Source organism: Clytia hemisphaerica, unplaced genomic scaffold (assembly GCF_902728285.1).
Source record: "Clytia hemisphaerica strain Z4C2 unplaced genomic scaffold, Clytia hemisphaerica genome assembly, whole genome shotgun sequence".
Lineage (NCBI taxonomy): Eukaryota > Metazoa > Cnidaria > Hydrozoa > Leptothecata > Clytiidae > Clytia > Clytia hemisphaerica.
Window position 1 is genome coordinate 136,809 of NW_027104354.1, and position 17,392 is coordinate 154,200.

Sequence of the window (17,392 nt, forward strand, 5' to 3'; positions counted from 1 at the left end):
TTTCAAAGCAGTTTTCTCAGAAACGCCAATTATTTGTTTTTAATCAGTATAGAGTAAAGACAAGAGAATGGAAAAAAATGTGTTCTCTCGTAATGTTTCTTGGTACGCGGTCACGTCATAAATTCGATGTGTTTCATTGTTTTCATCAGAGAATTCATTCATTGCTACGTTTCACAAACTTTTTTGGTTTTCACTAGACCATTTTATCTATGTATCCGGTGTTTACAAAAAATAAATTCTTGAGGGTGAGATAATTATTGATCTTTTCAAGGAAGAAAAAGTTAGAGAGAGAGATAGTCTCGTTCAGTTTGACACCACAGCTTGATTGAATTATAGAAAAACAGTGTTTTTTATGCGAGGATGAATTATAGCTTCGCACTTCGCAAAATGCGAAGTGAATTTTAGATTTAGCTACCCAAAAAGATTTCCTAAATTATAAGAAAACACCTATTTTGCTACTTCTTTCATTCGTTTATCTATTGCTTTATCTACTTGCCAGTTCGCTACTTTATTCATTCGTTTATCTATTGCTTTATCAACTCGCTACTTCTCTACTTTATTCGTTCGTCTATCTATTTCTTCATCTACTTGCCACTTCGCTACTTTATTCATTCGTTTATCTCATTGCTTTATCAACTTGCTGCTTCACTACTTTATTCACTCGTTTATCTATTACTTTATCAACTCGGTTACTTTATTCGCTCGTTTATCTATCGCTTTATCATCTCGCCACTTCGCTACTTTGTTCATTCGTTTATCTATTGCTTTGTATACTCGCTACCGCAACTTTCTTCATTCGTTTATCTATTGCTTTATCCACTCGTTACTTCAAAACTTCAATATACTTTGCTTTGTCTATAACCTCTTCTTCGCTTTTCTAGAGAAATGAACGCTGAAGATACTTTTGCATTTACTTCCAAATAACATCGCAAAATACTAAAAATGTTTCGACAACAATGTAAAAATTTCGCCTGCGGCGCTCCTTTTTTACCTCGCTTCTCCTTCGCTACTTTAAAATGCACTCGTTTATATATTACTTTATCAACTCGGTTACTTTATTCGCTCGTTTATCTATTGCTTAAAATTTATAATTCGAACCCTGGGCGTGAAATGGGCCAAAATCTTTCTATTTTTACTTAAGCGGCGTTAATGTTTTCACTTTTTGTTCTTGTTTAAAGCAATCCAGGGCCAAATTTGGAGTAAAAATTTTCTAAAGGGGGCTTAGAGCGCCCCCCCCAGACCCCCTGCTCTAAATCACGCTCGCTTCGCTCGCGTATTTTTACGCATCTTAAACTCAATCTAATTATACAAAAACGGTAGTAGCTCAAAGTGCTTGAAAAAATCCCTGATTTCCGGCATTTTCGGATGGAAAAAAATGTTTTTCGAAAATCGGGCTCCGTCACATTTTAGGTATTGCATCAGTGTACAAAATTTCATAAAAAAATATAAAGTACAGCTCGAGAAATTCAAGAAATACTGTCTTTCCGGCGAAAATAGGTTGTTCCGGCGACTTTTAAAATAGTTCCGGCTTCAAAAATCAATTTTATTGAAAATTGAAACATGCTTGATGGTGGGCATTGCTATTAATAATGTTTTTGAATGAAAAAACAACCAATTATATGGAAAAAGTCCAATGAAAATCCAGAAAAACGGCGATTTCCGGCATATTTCCGGCATTTTCGGCCGGAAAAAATTTTTTCTCAAGAATCGGACTAGGCCATGTTTTGGGCATTATTAATACGCATCTTTGAGCAAAAAATCAGAAAAAACTAATGATGAAATCTCGAGAAAATGCCGAAAAACTAGTTTTTCCGGCATATTTCCGCCATTTTCGGCCGGAAAATTTTTTTTTTCGAAAATCGGGCTCCGTCACATTTTGGGCATTGCCATTTTGCATCATTGTGCAAAAAATTAGAAAAAACTAATGAGCCGATCCCGAGAAAAGCTGGCAACAGACGAACGAACGAACGAACGGACGAACGAACGAACGGACAAGGGTTAATTTAAAGGACTACCTTAGGTAGGTCCAAAAAGTCAAATTTTGTTGGAATGACATTTTCTGAAGCTTCTGTACACAACAGTGACCAGAACATAACCACACAGTAAAATGGTATAGCAGAGAGTAAAATATGACTTTTCACTTACAAAAAGATCATCAAACAGGGGTTGAGCTTTGTGGTGACGTAACGAGAGCTTATACTCATCCAATATGATCCTCAAGTCTTCTTTATGAACAATTTGTTGTCCGTTGACAAACATTTCGTTATCACACCAGGGCGTGTCCACGTATTGGGGCGTGGATAAACACAGGAACGAGCACTTGATTCGATGGCCGTCTTCAACTTTTTCTAGCACCTCAGCCATTCCGATGACCGATTTCTTGGGGCTGTCGGAATTACCGGAGCAGAGTTTTCGGATGATAAGGAAGGTGTTCTTTACTGATGGGTCGATATCCTCGAATAAATCAATGTCGGTCTCAATCGGCTCGTCTCTAAAAATATAATCCACATCATAATTCAAATACAGAGTTTCGGTGATCATTTTGATTCATTGTATCTAAATCAGTTCAAGAGCACACCCCGGGCTGACTTTTTAAGAAATGGGATACAGCAACACACCACTGGCCACCGTTTCCCTTAAAATCACACTAGATGTCATTTCGCTAGGAATCGTAATAGACACATGTTAACTCGATTGGGAAAGGAGTTAATGACCACAATATAGTATGAAAAATATGAGAACATACCTTATAAGGGACTCGTACAAGACACCAATATTAACATCAGCGAAATAATATTCCGAATCAACCCAATCAGTAATTTCATCCAGGTTTTTGTATTCCGTCTTATGCCACGGTTCACTTGATGAGCTGTTCTTGAGATGTGACGGGTTCAGAGGGTGCATGGACTCTTCTTCAGCCATATCGCACCACGGTACTGGTGGTGAAATGCAAGATGTCCTGTCCTGACGAGGTTGAAATGTATAATCAGAACATGGTTGAGATCTTGGGTCTGTAAACTTTTTATATGGCCCAAACTACCCTGAATTTTTGACTGGATATTGTCCAAAGTCCAGATATTCAATTACTTCAAGTTTTTAACTTAGAAGAGGAGGACGCCATTGCCATTCTTTCTCCCATTTATTGCTCCACCGTCGAACGTGCTAACCATGGTGGCTCAATTTTAGTATTTTAAAATTCACTTGTAAGCCAAATTATAAAAATTATGAAAAAATGAGTGGAAAAAACCTACAGCCTACCCAAAAGTTTTAGCCTTGTTTTTGTGCTAAACTTGTAACCACGTCTTTAAAAGTCAAAATTTTCAAACAATAAAAACACGCCCCCCAAAGTTCATCCAAGGATAAAGTGTGCAAAATTTCAGCCAAATCGGATCAATACCAAAAGGTAAGTGTAAAAATAAACACGCTAAGTTATGTCCGAGTAATGAAGATTATGGTGAAAGGTGCCTTTCCAAAACTTCAGAAAGAATTAAAAGACAGAGTTCTGACTAAGGTAATTCAAATAAAATATAGGATATGTGATATTACCTGTTCCTCGCTAGCTGCTTTGGGTAACGAGAAATTCTTACACCAAGGCTGAAAACGAAAATAAAGGAATGATTGATAGGGTTGGCCATTTTGGAAAGAATTTTTATTTTCATATAAACTTGATCGAAACTATGTTGTAGACCAAGAGTGTAGTGGTTAATGCCTAACCAATGAAATATCAAAAAATGAACTTAGCAATAATTCCATGTAGAAGAAATATTTAGCTGTTCTTAAGATCACCTTCCAGTTGCTATGACGCTGGAGACAACATGATGACTTGAGAACTATGGAGAACCTGTGATCAAAAATTTAACGAAAGAGATTCTTACATAGAATTCAGCAACAAAGGGCAGCACAGCTTTCTTCCTCAGATTGCATATATGTGTCGAAAGAATATCTTTAATCTTGTCAACTTCGTTCATCGCCACTTTGGACAAATCGAAATTCGTTCTGGACAAACTCAAATAGATCACTCGAACGTCTTGATGTGTTTCCAGGGAGCTTATTGTTTCATGTTGATTTAAAATCTTGGCAACACCTATCAAGGTACCAGCATATGCTTCAGGATTTGCAGATGTCTCTTGTAATAAAATCAGTCTCTCAATATCATTCGAATATGAAAATATGGATCTATACAACGCATTTTGTATGCGAAGTATCCCTTTATTTCTCAGTGAAGTTGCGATATCATGTAAATTGACTTGTTGTCGGAAGAATTTCTTTGGCGATTTATTGAGCAATAAATCTTCTAGATTCTTGATCTCAATAGCATGCCAATCATCTGAATGCTCTGTCTCTATTCTCAATGGGATATTAACTGGAGCTTTCTTGGTATTTTTACTTGGAGCAACAGCAGCAGTAGTGGAAGTTTGAGAGCAAGAATGCCATGAAGACTGATAATCTTTGGTAACTGAAACTTCTTTTTGTAATTGTTCAAAGTCTTTTGTTAATGATTTTATTTTTTCTTGCAAATTTTCCATCTGAAATAAATCAAATAACAGAGCATTATGCATGGCTGTTATCGAGAAAAAGACGATTGTTTATCAAGGCCTATAGAGTCGAAGATAACATAATGAAATCAGTTAAGTGAAAAAAATGACGATCAAAATTTTCAAACTTTCAATTAAGATTATACTCAGTTTGTTTTAACAAGAATACTTTTTATAAGAACTACAAGGCTCACATTTGAAAAATTTCAAGGAATTTCTTAAGAAGTATGCTGGGCCTTAAGATTTGGTTTACCCTATTACACGATTATTACTAGTCATTTTATTAACACGAATTGAAAAATTTCGTGTTAATAAAAAACCCCTTAATACACTCTTCTCGAGATGCATAAATTTATTGTTCTCCTCGTTTTCAAACAGAGTTCATTGGTATAAAATTACATATTCACAATGATAATTGTGTTGTTTACACCTCATGAGACATTTTGAATTGCAAGTACTTTTGTTTTATAGATAATGTTTGCCTTTTGGGAATTTAAATTGGTTTAAATGTATAATTTCATAGCAATGGGAAAACGGGAAAAATCAAAATATAATAGCCGCATTCTTTTTCACCGTCCAACATAATTTCATAGCAATGAAATGTTTGAAAACGAGGACAACAATAAATTTATGCATCTAGAGAAGAGTGTATTAAAACCAGCCGTGGTGTCCTTGAAAAAGGAAATAAAATTGTTACTTTTTTGCGTGTTAATTTCAAGGCCGTTGAATACTTGCCTAGTAATTTTCGTGTAATAATAAGGCAGATTTTTTTCAGGTGAAATTTTTCAGTTTTGCCATTTCTTATTCAAAATATAAATCAGGCGTAATGTTCGTAATTTTCGGGCTTTTGAAATTTGAAATTATTGGTATTTTGTTTGCATCATCTTTTTCACATGCTTGAGAAAATACTTGAACATAAATATATTTCGACAATTAATTCAAAAAATTTAAGAATCACTTAAAAGATAAAGAATATTTTAAGGCTCTAAAATGAAAACTTCGATATAATTTTTATTAAAAAACTGTCTAGGGGGTTCTTGAGCTTCCAAACATGAATTAAAAGGTCAAGGGTGAGTGAATGCCAAACCAATTCAGGTAAAATGGATATAAATAACTAGCAGTCAAGCAATTATTACAGTTCGATACAAAATAGCTCCCCTAAATAAAATTACAAAATAATTTCACAGTCACAATTTTAAATAAAAGTATGGATATAAATGGCGACGACATAGAGAATTGTGAAAGATTGACTAAAGTTGTTATAGCTTCACATCGCGAAATTTATGATAAATCTATGTATGTTTTCTTAAATTCCTATAAAATATTTATTAAGATATTAATCGGTGAGGTTGGACAAACACTGACCACTCAATATTATTCATCTCCAGTCTTCCCCAGAGCATCTGCATATTGGAATTGATCAGAATTTTCATATTCACACATGTCCAAAGCAATATCACAACTCTCCCTCACAACTCTTTCGTTATCTTTGCGGTATTTCTCCAACACTTCCAAACATTCTGGTGTTGCTATGGCACCCAGTGCTTCAGCGCATTCATGGCGCACCATACCATGCTCTTCGGTTTTCTGTAGAACTGTTATCAAAGATTTAGTAGAAACCGGATCAGCAATTTGACCCAAAACGAAGGCGATCTCGTGTCTAAACAAAGCACTGGTGGCCGAGAAGCCTTTGCAAAGACCTTTTATACTTTCAGGTGTTGACATATTTCGTAGAGCAAACATAGCACGGTAACGCTTGAAAAGTGTCTCCTCTTCGTTGAGTAAAGTCTCTACTAATTGATCAATATCATCTCCTTTCATTGGAGGAGCTGGATCTACCGATTGGTACGGATTATCACCTTGGTAACCTTCGTCAGAACCGTGATTGTGAATCCAATCGATTCTATCTAAAGCTAATTGGCAGGTTTCCGCTATCTCTGGTAAAGAGTGCCGAGCATATTTCCGTATCAATGCAATGGCATCTTGTGAACCAATAGCACCAATGGCTTCACCAGCTTCATGGCGAACAATTGGTTCTTGGTTATCGTCTTCAAGAACACTCACCAACAATGGAAGTGCTTTCTGGTTTTGCATTTGACCAAGACAATAAGCCAGCTCGTGTTTTAAAAGTGCCGACGAGTCCTTGAATCCTTTTGCTATTTCATCAATACATTTGTCCGATCCAATATTCTTCAATGTAAACAGAGCTCTAAATCTTTCTTTTAACGGTCTATCTACATCCAGAAGAACATTTGATACTTTTTCGATTTGTTCGTCAGATACTTTAAGAGCTGGCATTTTCGTCTCTAATTTTCTTTAATTTTTTTGCTGAAAAAATAAATAAATATCGTAATGAGAAAAATAGTTTAAATCTCAAGCCTTGAATTGAAAGGGAAATAAACAACGCCTCCAAGACGGTTTGAGAAGACTAGGGAAGTCTTTCCAGGTAAAAGTAGCAAAAACAGTTAACAAATAATCTTTCGTTTTTAAGTGGAACCTAGGTGATATAAAATTTACAACACAACTAGTAATGTCTATGGAAAACATGAATAAATATAAACTCTTTTCTTAGAAATATATAGGACAACTATGTGATGAAAACCCTCATAAAAATCGAGGTATTGAAAAGCCAGTCCACAGGCACTATGTACATCGTTCAAAAAAAGTAACAAAAATAAAAATCGTTCAAAAAAAAGTAATAGACCCATGAAATGGACTGTATTCTTTACATAAAATGTTTTCTAAAAAAATAGCAACACAAGACTAGTGGAAATGGAGAGGGCTCGGGGATAAAGATATCACCATTACTAGAGAAAGGGGCAATGGCGGAGAGAAAAGGGAATGGGTTTATTACAGGGAGGGTCATGTAATACAGAAGTCATACTAACAAGAACTAAAAAGATGTTGTCATATGCATACAATCAAACGCAGTTTCATAACAGCCATTCAGGCTACTCAAAATCTTCTGATGATATATCGAAGGTCTTGCAATTTCTTTCAAATCGTTCCTCCATTGCCAACTCGCTGACACTTGAGGCTGCCGAAAGAGAAGGAGTTTTGCTGATAACTCTCTTGGTGCCAATGGGGTCTAAAGGTTTCTTTGATGAGTCAAACATTCCCAGAACAGACAGAGCATGCTCAAGGTTGACAGGTCCTTCTTGAGATTGAGGTCTCTGTAAAATTCGGAATGCAGTACTCGCATTGATGTGGTTTTGATTGACATCGCAAGCATCAGCGCTGACTGATGTGATAGTGTCAGCTACCATCTTTGCCATGACTGAAAAAGATACAGTAGAAAAGAAGGATTGCATTCATTGCAAATTACTTGCTGGCAAAAAAAACAAAACGTTTTTGATCCTTAATGTGCTTATTTTATGGATAAAGGCAACTAAAGGAACAATAATGTCACCTGGGATTACTTTGATGAACGGAATAGTTACCCTAATATACACCCTTATAAAGTGAGCTTAAGTTACTATAAATTGATTATCTTACTTGAGGGGTACCATATTCCTGATGCATCATAAAACCCATTCTCTTGATTAGGAAGCTTGCTGGTCTTGTCATTTTTTCTGCTTTCACGATGAAGATGATTATTGTGCGGTTTTTCTATCGGGGTACTCTCGTCATCGTTTGGCTGAGCTTTCTTCTCTTCACAATTATGGACAACCTCTGATTTCGAAATGACCTCTTTCTGTTGTGGTGAAGAATCTGGTTTTAATTGAACAGCTTGTGCGTTCTTTGTTTCAGCTTCAATTTCAGGAACTCTATTATTTTGACCTGAATCTTGGTGGCTTGGTAAAACATCAATCTCTGGTTCAGTAGTAGGTGATTTTTGTAAATCTTCCATTTGGGAAGGTGTTTTCGGTTTCTCATCGTCCCAATCGTCTTCAGCCCACATTTCTTCCAATTCTTGAGCTCTAGAATTGCTGCACTCGCTTGTTGCGCGTGGCAAGCTCTCAATTCTGGACACAATGGATCTGCTTTCATCATAAAACAGGGTAGGGCTTCGGGCTCCTGAAGATCGCATCTGCGAGTAAGATTGCTGTGGTTTTGTCTGTTTCTTGCTAATGGGCTTTCGAAATTCTTTTCTGACAGGAGGGATTCCACACCAAGGCTGAAAATTGGACAAAATTAGTCTCCAATTAGTCTGAGCATTTATAGAAGTTTATAAATGAAAACAAATACTGCTAGGGAGATTCAAAAACAATTATCAACATGCCTTATTCAAGGTATCAACAAGTAACATGCTGAATGGACCTACTGATGATGAAAGCTAGATAATAAGGCAATAAGGAGAAAAATGAAAACAATCAGTCAGATGATATAACGTTTTGCGAAAATGCATAACACATTAAATTTTATCATTGATTGTTGATGGGGGAAGAGGGAAGGGGAGTAGGGAAAATAGAAATAGAAAGTTCCAGTTCATCTTTCATCAGTGCGCAAAGTTTCATAAAAAAATATAAAGTACAGCTCGAGAAATTCAAGAAATACTCTCTTTCCGGCGAAAATAGGTTGTTCCAGCGATTTTTGAATAGTTCCGGCTTCAAAAATCAATTTTTTTGAAAATTGAAACATGCTTGATGGTGGGCATTGCTATTGATAATGTTTTTGAATGAAAAAACAACCAATTATAAGAAGAAAATCCAATGAAAATCCAGAAAAACGGCAATTTCCGGCATATTTCTGGCATTTTTGGCAGGAAAAAAATGTTTTTCCAATATCGGGCTCCGTCACATTTTAGGCATTGCCATTTTGCATCATTGTGCAAAAAATCAGAAAAAAATAATGAGTCAACATTGAGAACAACTATATTTTCTTATTTGGTTAAAGGGAATTTCCCCAAAATACGAAAATACGTTTTTTAAGGCGAATAAGAATTTTCCGGGAAAAACCACTTCAGCCATTCTTTAGAGAATCTTGCCCTCCATCTTTGTACAAAAAATCAGAAAAAAGCAATGACAGGATTTTGCACAAAGTCCAAAAAACCCTATTTTTAGGTAGTTTTTGGCCCAAATTTGCCCAACTAAATTTTTTCTCAAAAATCGGGCTCCGTCACATTTTGGGCATTGCCATTTTGCATCATAGTGCCAAAAATCAAAAAAAACTAATGAGCCAATCCTGAGAAAAGCTGGTAACAGACGGATGGACGAACGATAACATGGGTTAATTTATATGACCTCCACCGGGGTACCCGGAGGTAGGTCCAAAAAGAGAAGGGAAAGAAGTCTAGAAAAAACCTAGAGATGTAGAGGACTTACAAAATAATCAGGGAATGTTGGACTTCGTTGATTATTAGCCAGTGTAGATTGCAATTTCACCAAGACTCTCTTGGCATTATCCAGTGAAAGTGTCGAAAAGGGTCCACCAACTGGTTGATCCATGTCTGAAACAGTTGTTTTGGAACGAGAAAGACTCAAAAAGGTGATGGGATATCTTCCCCTTGTTGGTAGATCATCAACCCGAGCAATGCCAACAACTCTATGATTTCGGGGCCCTTGAGAATTCCCATGTGGAGGGGTGTATTCTCTGAAGATAACATACTGGGTAGAACAACTTGACCGCTCTGCTAGCTCCTTTTTAGCATTATAGACCCATGGCTTTTCACAGTGACCAAAATCAAAGTGACCATACTTCAACGCATTTTTCAACTGGCTGAGAAAAATGTCAAAACAATAAATGGTAAGTCTTGCTTGTGTTTGTAGAAGCTTGTTGATGTTCATCAATTCGATTTCCCACCATGGCTCGCTCCTAAGTTGTGTTGCACTGTAAAAAAGATTCATCAAGTTGGGGATTACATTTGGTACTTTCTGGCGTTCGTCCATGGGAATTTTGTCAATCCAATCAGAAGCAGACTCAGGTTTGGTATCACAGGTGCGCTTGGCTGAAGATCTCATTGATTCGCTTCTGTCATCTTTAGGGTCGGTACATTCAGTATCAGAGTGGTGGCCTGTAGATTTCTTTTTCTTTGACTTTCTCTTACTTTTGTTTTTGGATCTCTTTGCCATTAACACACTGTCCAAACTGTTAGATCTTGTTGGAGGTTCACTTTCTGTATCATTTGAACACATGCTGGCAACACGATTTCGGTTTCCATCATTTGATTGTTGTGTGGGATCTCTTTCACGACTTTCTGAATCTTTCCTACTTCTTTGTTTACACTCCGGTTCATTAAATTCAACATTTCTTCGTTCTGCTGAATCTTTAGATGATTTCAAAATTGAGTTTCTCTCTTTTACTTGTACAGGTTCCACTGTTGCAAGAGGAATTTGCCTATTTGATAAATCATTGAAGCTTCCAGATAACTCAACTTTTTCTTTCTGGATCTGAAAAGTAAAATCAAAACACCACAAATGATTGATATAATGATAGCCATTACATGTAAGTTGTACCCTATTAACAGAATATGTTTCTTACATGGACTGAATTTCTGGAAGAATTTAACACTTAGTAAAGTAATCTGTTAATTTGAAACTTTACCACATTCTGTTTCTCTCGTTGTTTTTCTTCAGCTTCGACTTGGATTTCAGCAACTGAAACATTAAAATAAGTGATAATTATTTAATTATCCATCTCAAAATATGCATCAAGTCTTTTAGAAGAATGAGATGCTTTAAATTCTTCTTTCTTCTGAGAAAAGAGCATAGAATTGAGAATCATTTAAAAATTCTGGGTAAGTATTGGAAAAAAGTTTCTATGTATGATACCACTCCGCAAGAATTGTCACTTCGCCTTATATGTATAACAGAATGGTAAATGAAAACACAGTCCCTTACTTTTGTTTCTGATTTCCTTAGTGACATCAATGCCCTTTGCAAGTGATCTGAGTGAGACACGATAACATGGTTGATTATTGGCATTGGTGCAATCTTCAACTTTTGCTAAGAGAACTTCGTTGTGTGTCAGGTCGTTGAATTGCCATTTCACCTGAAAGAATTAGATTACACAATTAGATTATTGGCAAAGATATTAATTTGACGAATATTACAATTTAAAATTTTATCATTACATTTGAGCAAATGGAATAATTAATTCTTTTGGAATAAATGAGCTTCACAGTTAGTTTTGATGGTAGAGTTATAGTAATTCTGCACTGCAGACAAAAACTTTACAAACCTAAAACAACCTTTGCAAAAGGGATCACCTCTTAATTCAGGGATAGTATTTCTAAACAGTGCTCACCTCATAAGAAAGCGTTCCTGCATTATCAAAGATTGAACCTTGAGCACACTGAAAATAAAATAAAGTTTAACAAAATAATTGCTTTCACCAAATGATTGCATAAATTAAGTAAAACTATTGCAAAAAAATTAGCAAAGCTTAGAAAGTAGAGAACAGAAGGAACAAAAAATACTTTTCACACCTTTATTGGGAACTTTTTCAGGATACTGAAAGGCACCAAATAAAACTGGACATCTGTCGAGACATCTTCATATTTTCCAAGATCCAAATATCTGACATTCACCTGAAAGCAAAAATAATCAACTTTATCATGAACATAAGAATATGACTACTTGGAGGGAAAATAACCGAAGCGCAGAGAATAAGGTCAAAGTAGCTTAATACTAAAATGTAAGTGTGTCTTCTTACCGATGATTCATTATTGACTTTGGTTATAACAGCTCTGTAATAGCACTTCTTATTGTTTGAAAAAAAGAAGACTGGAGTTGAGGAAGGCTTTGGTGCTGTTGCCACAGCAGTGCATTCTTTTTCCATCCATCTAAAAAGGAAACTTCAAATTATACGACCAGCAAACTTATAAACTACAGCAAAATTATATTTCACTAGCCATTTTCAACCCATGACATTACTTTTCACACCATTCCTAGACAGTCTATTTCATTTGATGCATCCAAAACGTTCAAAATTTCTTTATGGAGAAAAAATTATGGTGGGCTTTTTTCTTTACAAGTGAAAACAAACGTACATTTTGTGAACCAAGCCAAAAAAATCTTCCAATATAGGAAAACATACTCCTTGGTGTCTCATTAAAACATCAATGTTTTAACCTTACCCTAGCTTTTCACTGATCTTATCAATGGATTGATCATCATCAAATTCAAAGTCTTTGTTCCAAACACGAAACCAAAATGTTCCATCTGAATTCAATGGACTCTTCACAGTTATAAACAGTGTATCACCTAAAACAAAATTGAATTATTATAATCAGTATTAAAAGTCAGTCAGTCAGTCAGTCAGTCAGTCAGTCAGTCAGTCAGTCAGTCAGTCAGTCAGTCAGTCAGTCAGTCAGTCAGTCAGTCGTCAGTCAGTCAGTCAGTCAGTCAGTCAGTCAGTCAGTCAGTCAGTCAGTCAGTCAGTCAGTCAGTCAGTCAGTCAGTCAGTCAGTCAGTCAGTCAGTCAGTCAGTCAGTCAGTCAGTCAGTCAGTTATTAGCTATTTGTTAGTTAGATGATAGTTGTTATTTTTAAATGTCAGATGTAGTTAGTAAATTTTATCTAGAGAGCTTAAAAGTTAGTGCAACAGCTGGAAAGATTTTTAAGAAGCAAAATTTAAAAGTTTAACATGAATACAAATCAAGATTAGCGCATTACAAAAAAAGGAAAATCCGTCAAATAAATGAAAGAAAATCTAATTATTCAGGGCTATGGAAAGCTTTAGTTTAGTATGGTCAGTCAGTGCAGCGTCAGTTGTTATTACTATTAGTCATATTATGTAATGTAAATGTTTTGGGTAAAATTTGGTATTAAAACTGTCTATTAGGTTTAGAAATTAATCTGAATGAGAGGTTGGAAGATATTAAAAATATGTATGTATTTGTTTGTGCATTGTGCAAACGAAGTTCAAACCTTCGGTGTAATTGTTCCATGTTGAGTGCTCTGTTAAAGTGCTAATGCTTTTATTAGAACAGCTGATATACTGATTGTTTGCTTCCTGTGCCTTTAGAAGAAAGTAATTAGTTTGATGTTAAGGTTATAGAGTGAAACTCTTTGCTTCTTTGTGTATTATTTTCTTAAGGGAGTTAATAGTTATTAATAACAACAAAATTTTGCATCTACATATTTCGCCAATGCAATATGCATATCCATTTTTACATATTTTTTCAAAATAAAGGAATAGCAAACCTCTTTCAGCACATTCAAAACATTTGAAAACTTTGAAGCAAGGTGGGTAGCATTTGAATGTAATGTTTCGAAACTCTAAAAAGATAATTATATAACATTAATTATCACTCAAGAATAGAAATAAATCTGACTGAAGACTTCCTGACACGGCATGAAACTCTGAGTATTGAATAAATAGATTGGTCTTGACTGATGAACCGCTCTACCAATATGGTATAGAGTACTTTGTTGAATTGCAAGTCAGATTTGTATCTAATATTATTTATCAATATTTCTCAATGACAAATACTAATAGCATAGGCTTACATTATAATCCCCTCACAAGACAATAGGTTTAAGAGTATCCCCTCTACAAAAAGTATTTCCAACCTGTTTATAAAGTAAAAACTTACATTCAAAGTTTCATAAATTACATTATGACCAGCAGACATCTTCTCGCATCATATATTTGAGAATTTCACAATACTAAAATGTAACAGTAAAACCTATTTCACAGATGAAACTTTATAAATTCACTTAAAAACAAGCTGAATGCTGACGATTGGACAAAATGAAAATCGCTCAAAAAGACACAAGAAAAGAAGGAAGAAAAGAGAAAGATAATACCGAATCAACAATTGTAAACTGAATAGAAAAAAAAGTCAGAAAGATGAGGAAAGCTAGAGACACAATAAAAAGGCATAGGTAAGCTACATGCTGAATGGTCATACCTGAAGATTGATGTAATAAGAAAATAGGAAAAAAAACCAACGATAGTAAGAAATGAGACTAAAAGAGTAAAACAAGTTCAAAGCAACTTTAAATCATGAGATATCATTTTTTATCAATCATTGCATTATTAACCCTTTAATCTGTAATATCTACATGTATTTATTATCCGACGCGCGTAAATAGCGACATTTGATTGGCTTCTTTGCTGTCCAATATTTTCGAATTTACAGCTTTCATGGAGGCTACATATTTCAAAAATTGACGCCATACAACGAGTTCAATGACAATTTAGTGTCTTCTTTTTGACGTTACGTCACAAAGTAAAAAAAAGACTTTCGAATAAAAAACTAAAAAGAAACCAGATTTACGAGCTTATAAAATGGAATTTTGTTTGAAAACGAGAAATATTATAGGGATGAACGGATAATAAACCATTTATTTGGACGCAGTCTCATCCAATATGAAAAATATTGGGCTACGAGAAAAGATATTGGACTCAACGAAGCCTCATCTAATATCTTTTCTCGCACGCCCAATATTTTTGCATATTAGATTCGACTTTGTCCAATAACTACTTAATGTAAATATCCACCTGTAAAATACAAATAAAGCAGGTGGATCAAAAGGATAAAAGTTTAATTTGAATAATAATCATCTGTCACTCCAGGGTCAAAATTTTAAGCTTGTAGTACAAAGCACTTTCCAATTATGAGATACATATAAGAAATATTATGTGATACAGAGGTAAATAAATATTTTAGCATACTTCCCTATGGCAATAAAAAGAAAATTTTTAAAATTTAGGCGAACTAAAATTTTCCAGGAAAAACAAATTTAGCCTTTTTTTAGAGATCACTCTCTGTCTTCAAAAAATATAAAAAAAGAAATGAAACAATTCTACACAAAGTCCAAAAATCCCTATTTTTAGGCAGTTTTTGTTGGCTCAAAAAATAACCTGAAATTTCCTTTTTTTTAATCGAGCTCAATATCTTTTTGGGTACTGTTGACTTGCATCACTGTGTAAAAAATTAGAAAAGACTAATGGGCTGATCTCCAAAGACGATGGTAACAGACTTTGGAGTGACGATCAAACAAAGGTTAATTTAAAAGACCTCTGCTAGGTCCAAAAATGGCAAAATAAAACTTTAATGGAATAAAATTTTGCAAGGATTAAATTTTGCAGGGTTTAAATTACGCGGGGATTAAATTTCACAGAAGTGGCAGAATTGAAGAGTGTAATCCATGAAATTAAGTACCAATGGAAATTTGGAAAGTCCTTAGAGGCTACTGCAGGAGTTGCAGGACTTAAAAATGTTCATGGTTTACAACTGGCATTACAGTTACCAAAACGTAGTGAAATTAGTTGCCAGGTTTTTACTATAGTAAGCTGTACTAAAGATGATAATACTTCCGAATTTAAAACATGGAAGGAATTTCAACTCTTCTCGGAAAGAGGGACAGACAATATTGAACAATACATAATACACTATGAAAAGTACAAAGTTCGAATGGAAAGGTAAGTTATAGAATTCATGGGCTAAATCTTTTTTGTGGGGTTAATCTGCATGATTCTGACCATAGAGTGCAGAGGGGTCGAAGCCCCCCTGAAGGTTCAGCCCCCCTGAGATTTAGCCCCCACCAAAATTCAAAAAAAAAATTGAAATTCTAATCAACAAACGTCAATCGTACTATTGATGTTCTCATTATTACACAAACAAAATACCAAAATGTACAAAGAAAAATTTCTTAGTTTTTGGAAAAAGTTGTTAGGTTAGCCCCCAGTCAACTGACCTAAACAAATAGCCCCCCCCTGAGTAAGTAGCCCTCCCCTGATCTTAGGGAAAAAGAGCCCCCAGCCAGAACTTTAGATTCTAGCCCCCCCCCCCTAAGAGCCAAGGGGGGTTGCATTCTATGACCTAACCTAAGCTTAGCTATAAGAGAGGCTGAGAGTAACCAACCAAATGAGATGTATAAACAAGCTAAGAAAGCACAATATTTTGGGTTATCTGCTGTTTCAAGCAACCAACCGCACTACACGTTTTTTTTTTTAAGAAACTAGTTTTACCAAGCAGCCTCAATGTTTCTTAAGAAATCGGCCTTTTGAGCCTTAAATGTTTCTTACATGTTTCTAAACTTTTTGACATACTGTAATCAGCCTATTTTTCATGCAAAGATTGGAAGGTTCTAAAAAAACCGAGTTAAAAAATGTTATTTTCTCATTCTCAGCCTCAGCATGTTTCTTAGATGTTTCTTAGTTTTTAGGCATTCTGAGCCTCATGTTTCTTAAAAGTGTGTGTTTCTTAAAAAAAAAAAACGTGTATCGAACCAATCTGCTGCGGTAAATTAAAAAAAAGTGTTATTTTCACCTGTTGAGAAATATGAATTGTATGTGGCATGGAAACAATATTGATCAAAAGAACCCCCACCAAACAACCCAATTCGGACTAATTCCTACTAAATTCAGATGGTAGACCTATAACATGTTGTATCTGCTGATCCATTGCACACTTTGCAAGAGATTTCCCGCATTGTGTTGTGAAAAGAAGAACAAGCAACATGCTGAATGATCTATTATATACCCGATGTTTGAAAGAAGAAAATAAATAAATAAATAACAGCATAGCATAGAGATGCTCTGTTCACGTCACCTGTCTGCGCACTTTTTTTCGCTGATTTTCTGACGCGGAGTTTCAGGCATTAAAACATTGGATTTTTATCTCTGAAAACTTGTTTGGGACTTTTTCAAGTTCAAAAAAGCCAAGTTGCCAGATAATTTAATATTTCGAGCCATCAAACAGGCTATCTCATAACATGAAAACCAAAATATGATTCTTCAATGAGAAACAAAACTATAAAGTGCACTCACAAAAGTCATTTGGGGTCCTTGACAAAAAACTTTTGAATTTAAAAAAACTTTAATCTGTCAATCATTTTCTCAAGTGAAGAGTGCACAAAGCAATTTTAGCTTTACGATAGTGCTGTGGATCGTCAGTGGATAGTATTCAATTATCATTATCCCTTTATTTTTTATTTCTGGATCTTTGGAGAAAAAAAAAGGGAA

General features: G+C 35.1%; 3 protein-coding genes across 3 annotated transcripts; all 3 read right to left on the reverse strand.

The window, feature by feature from the left end:
* Nucleotides 1-823: 823 nt before the first annotated feature.
* LOC136818134 (uncharacterized) lies at nucleotides 824-4,814 on the reverse strand. The gene is made up of 6 exons (XM_067074493.1): nucleotides 4,797-4,814; nucleotides 3,876-4,526; nucleotides 3,547-3,594; nucleotides 2,747-2,964; nucleotides 2,146-2,491; nucleotides 824-877 (listed from the first exon to the last, which is right to left on the reverse strand). The coding sequence occupies exons 1-6, from the start codon at nucleotides 4,812-4,814 to the stop codon at nucleotides 824-826; spliced, it is 1,335 nt and encodes a 444-aa protein (XP_066930594.1).
* Nucleotides 4,815-5,605: 791 nt separating this feature from the next.
* On the reverse strand, nucleotides 5,606-6,886 carry LOC136818137 (deoxyhypusine hydroxylase-like). Its single transcript, XM_067074495.1, has one exon. It carries the CDS (start codon nucleotides 6,831-6,833, stop codon nucleotides 5,910-5,912), a length of 924 nt encoding a protein of 307 aa, XP_066930596.1. The 5' UTR covers nucleotides 6,834-6,886; the 3' UTR covers nucleotides 5,606-5,909.
* A 471-nt stretch (nucleotides 6,887-7,357) lies between these two features.
* On the reverse strand, nucleotides 7,358-14,113 carry LOC136818136 (uncharacterized). Its single transcript, XM_067074494.1, has 12 exons — nucleotides 14,013-14,113; nucleotides 13,621-13,695; nucleotides 13,345-13,435; nucleotides 12,553-12,679; nucleotides 12,129-12,258; nucleotides 11,902-12,003; nucleotides 11,721-11,768; nucleotides 11,315-11,465; nucleotides 11,019-11,071; nucleotides 9,800-10,864; nucleotides 8,031-8,652; nucleotides 7,358-7,812 (listed from the first exon to the last, which is right to left on the reverse strand). The coding sequence occupies exons 1-12, from the start codon at nucleotides 14,049-14,051 to the stop codon at nucleotides 7,487-7,489; spliced, it is 2,829 nt and encodes a 942-aa protein (XP_066930595.1). The 5' UTR covers nucleotides 14,052-14,113; the 3' UTR covers nucleotides 7,358-7,486.
* Nucleotides 14,114-17,392: the final 3,279 nt, after the last annotated feature.

Excerpts from the sequence above, each read along its gene's own strand:
- LOC136818134 (XM_067074493.1), bottom strand. Across the intron at positions 3,595-3,875 it reads CCTTTGTTGCTGAATTCTAT|CCTTGGTGTAAGAATTTCTC; the intron begins GTAAGAATCTCT and ends TTTCGTTTTCAG. Across the intron at positions 878-2,145 it reads CCCTGTTTGATGATCTTTTT|AAAAGCGAAGAAGAGGTTAT; the intron begins GTAAGTGAAAAG and ends TCATTTCTCTAG.
- LOC136818137 (XM_067074495.1), bottom strand. The coding sequence starts at position 6,833 with ATGCCAGCTCTTAAAGTATCTGACGAACAAATCGAAAAAGTATCAAAT.
- LOC136818136 (XM_067074494.1), bottom strand. The coding sequence starts at position 14,051 with ATGTCTGCTGGTCATAATGTAATTTATGAAACTTTGAAT. Across the intron at positions 11,769-11,901 it reads TGAAAAAGTTCCCAATAAAG|TGTGCTCAAGGTTCAATCTT; the intron begins GTGTGAAAAGTA and ends TTTTATTTTCAG. Across the intron at positions 11,466-11,720 it reads CAGGAACGCTTTCTTATGAG|GTGAAATGGCAATTCAACGA; the intron begins GTGAGCACTGTT and ends TAATTCTTTCAG.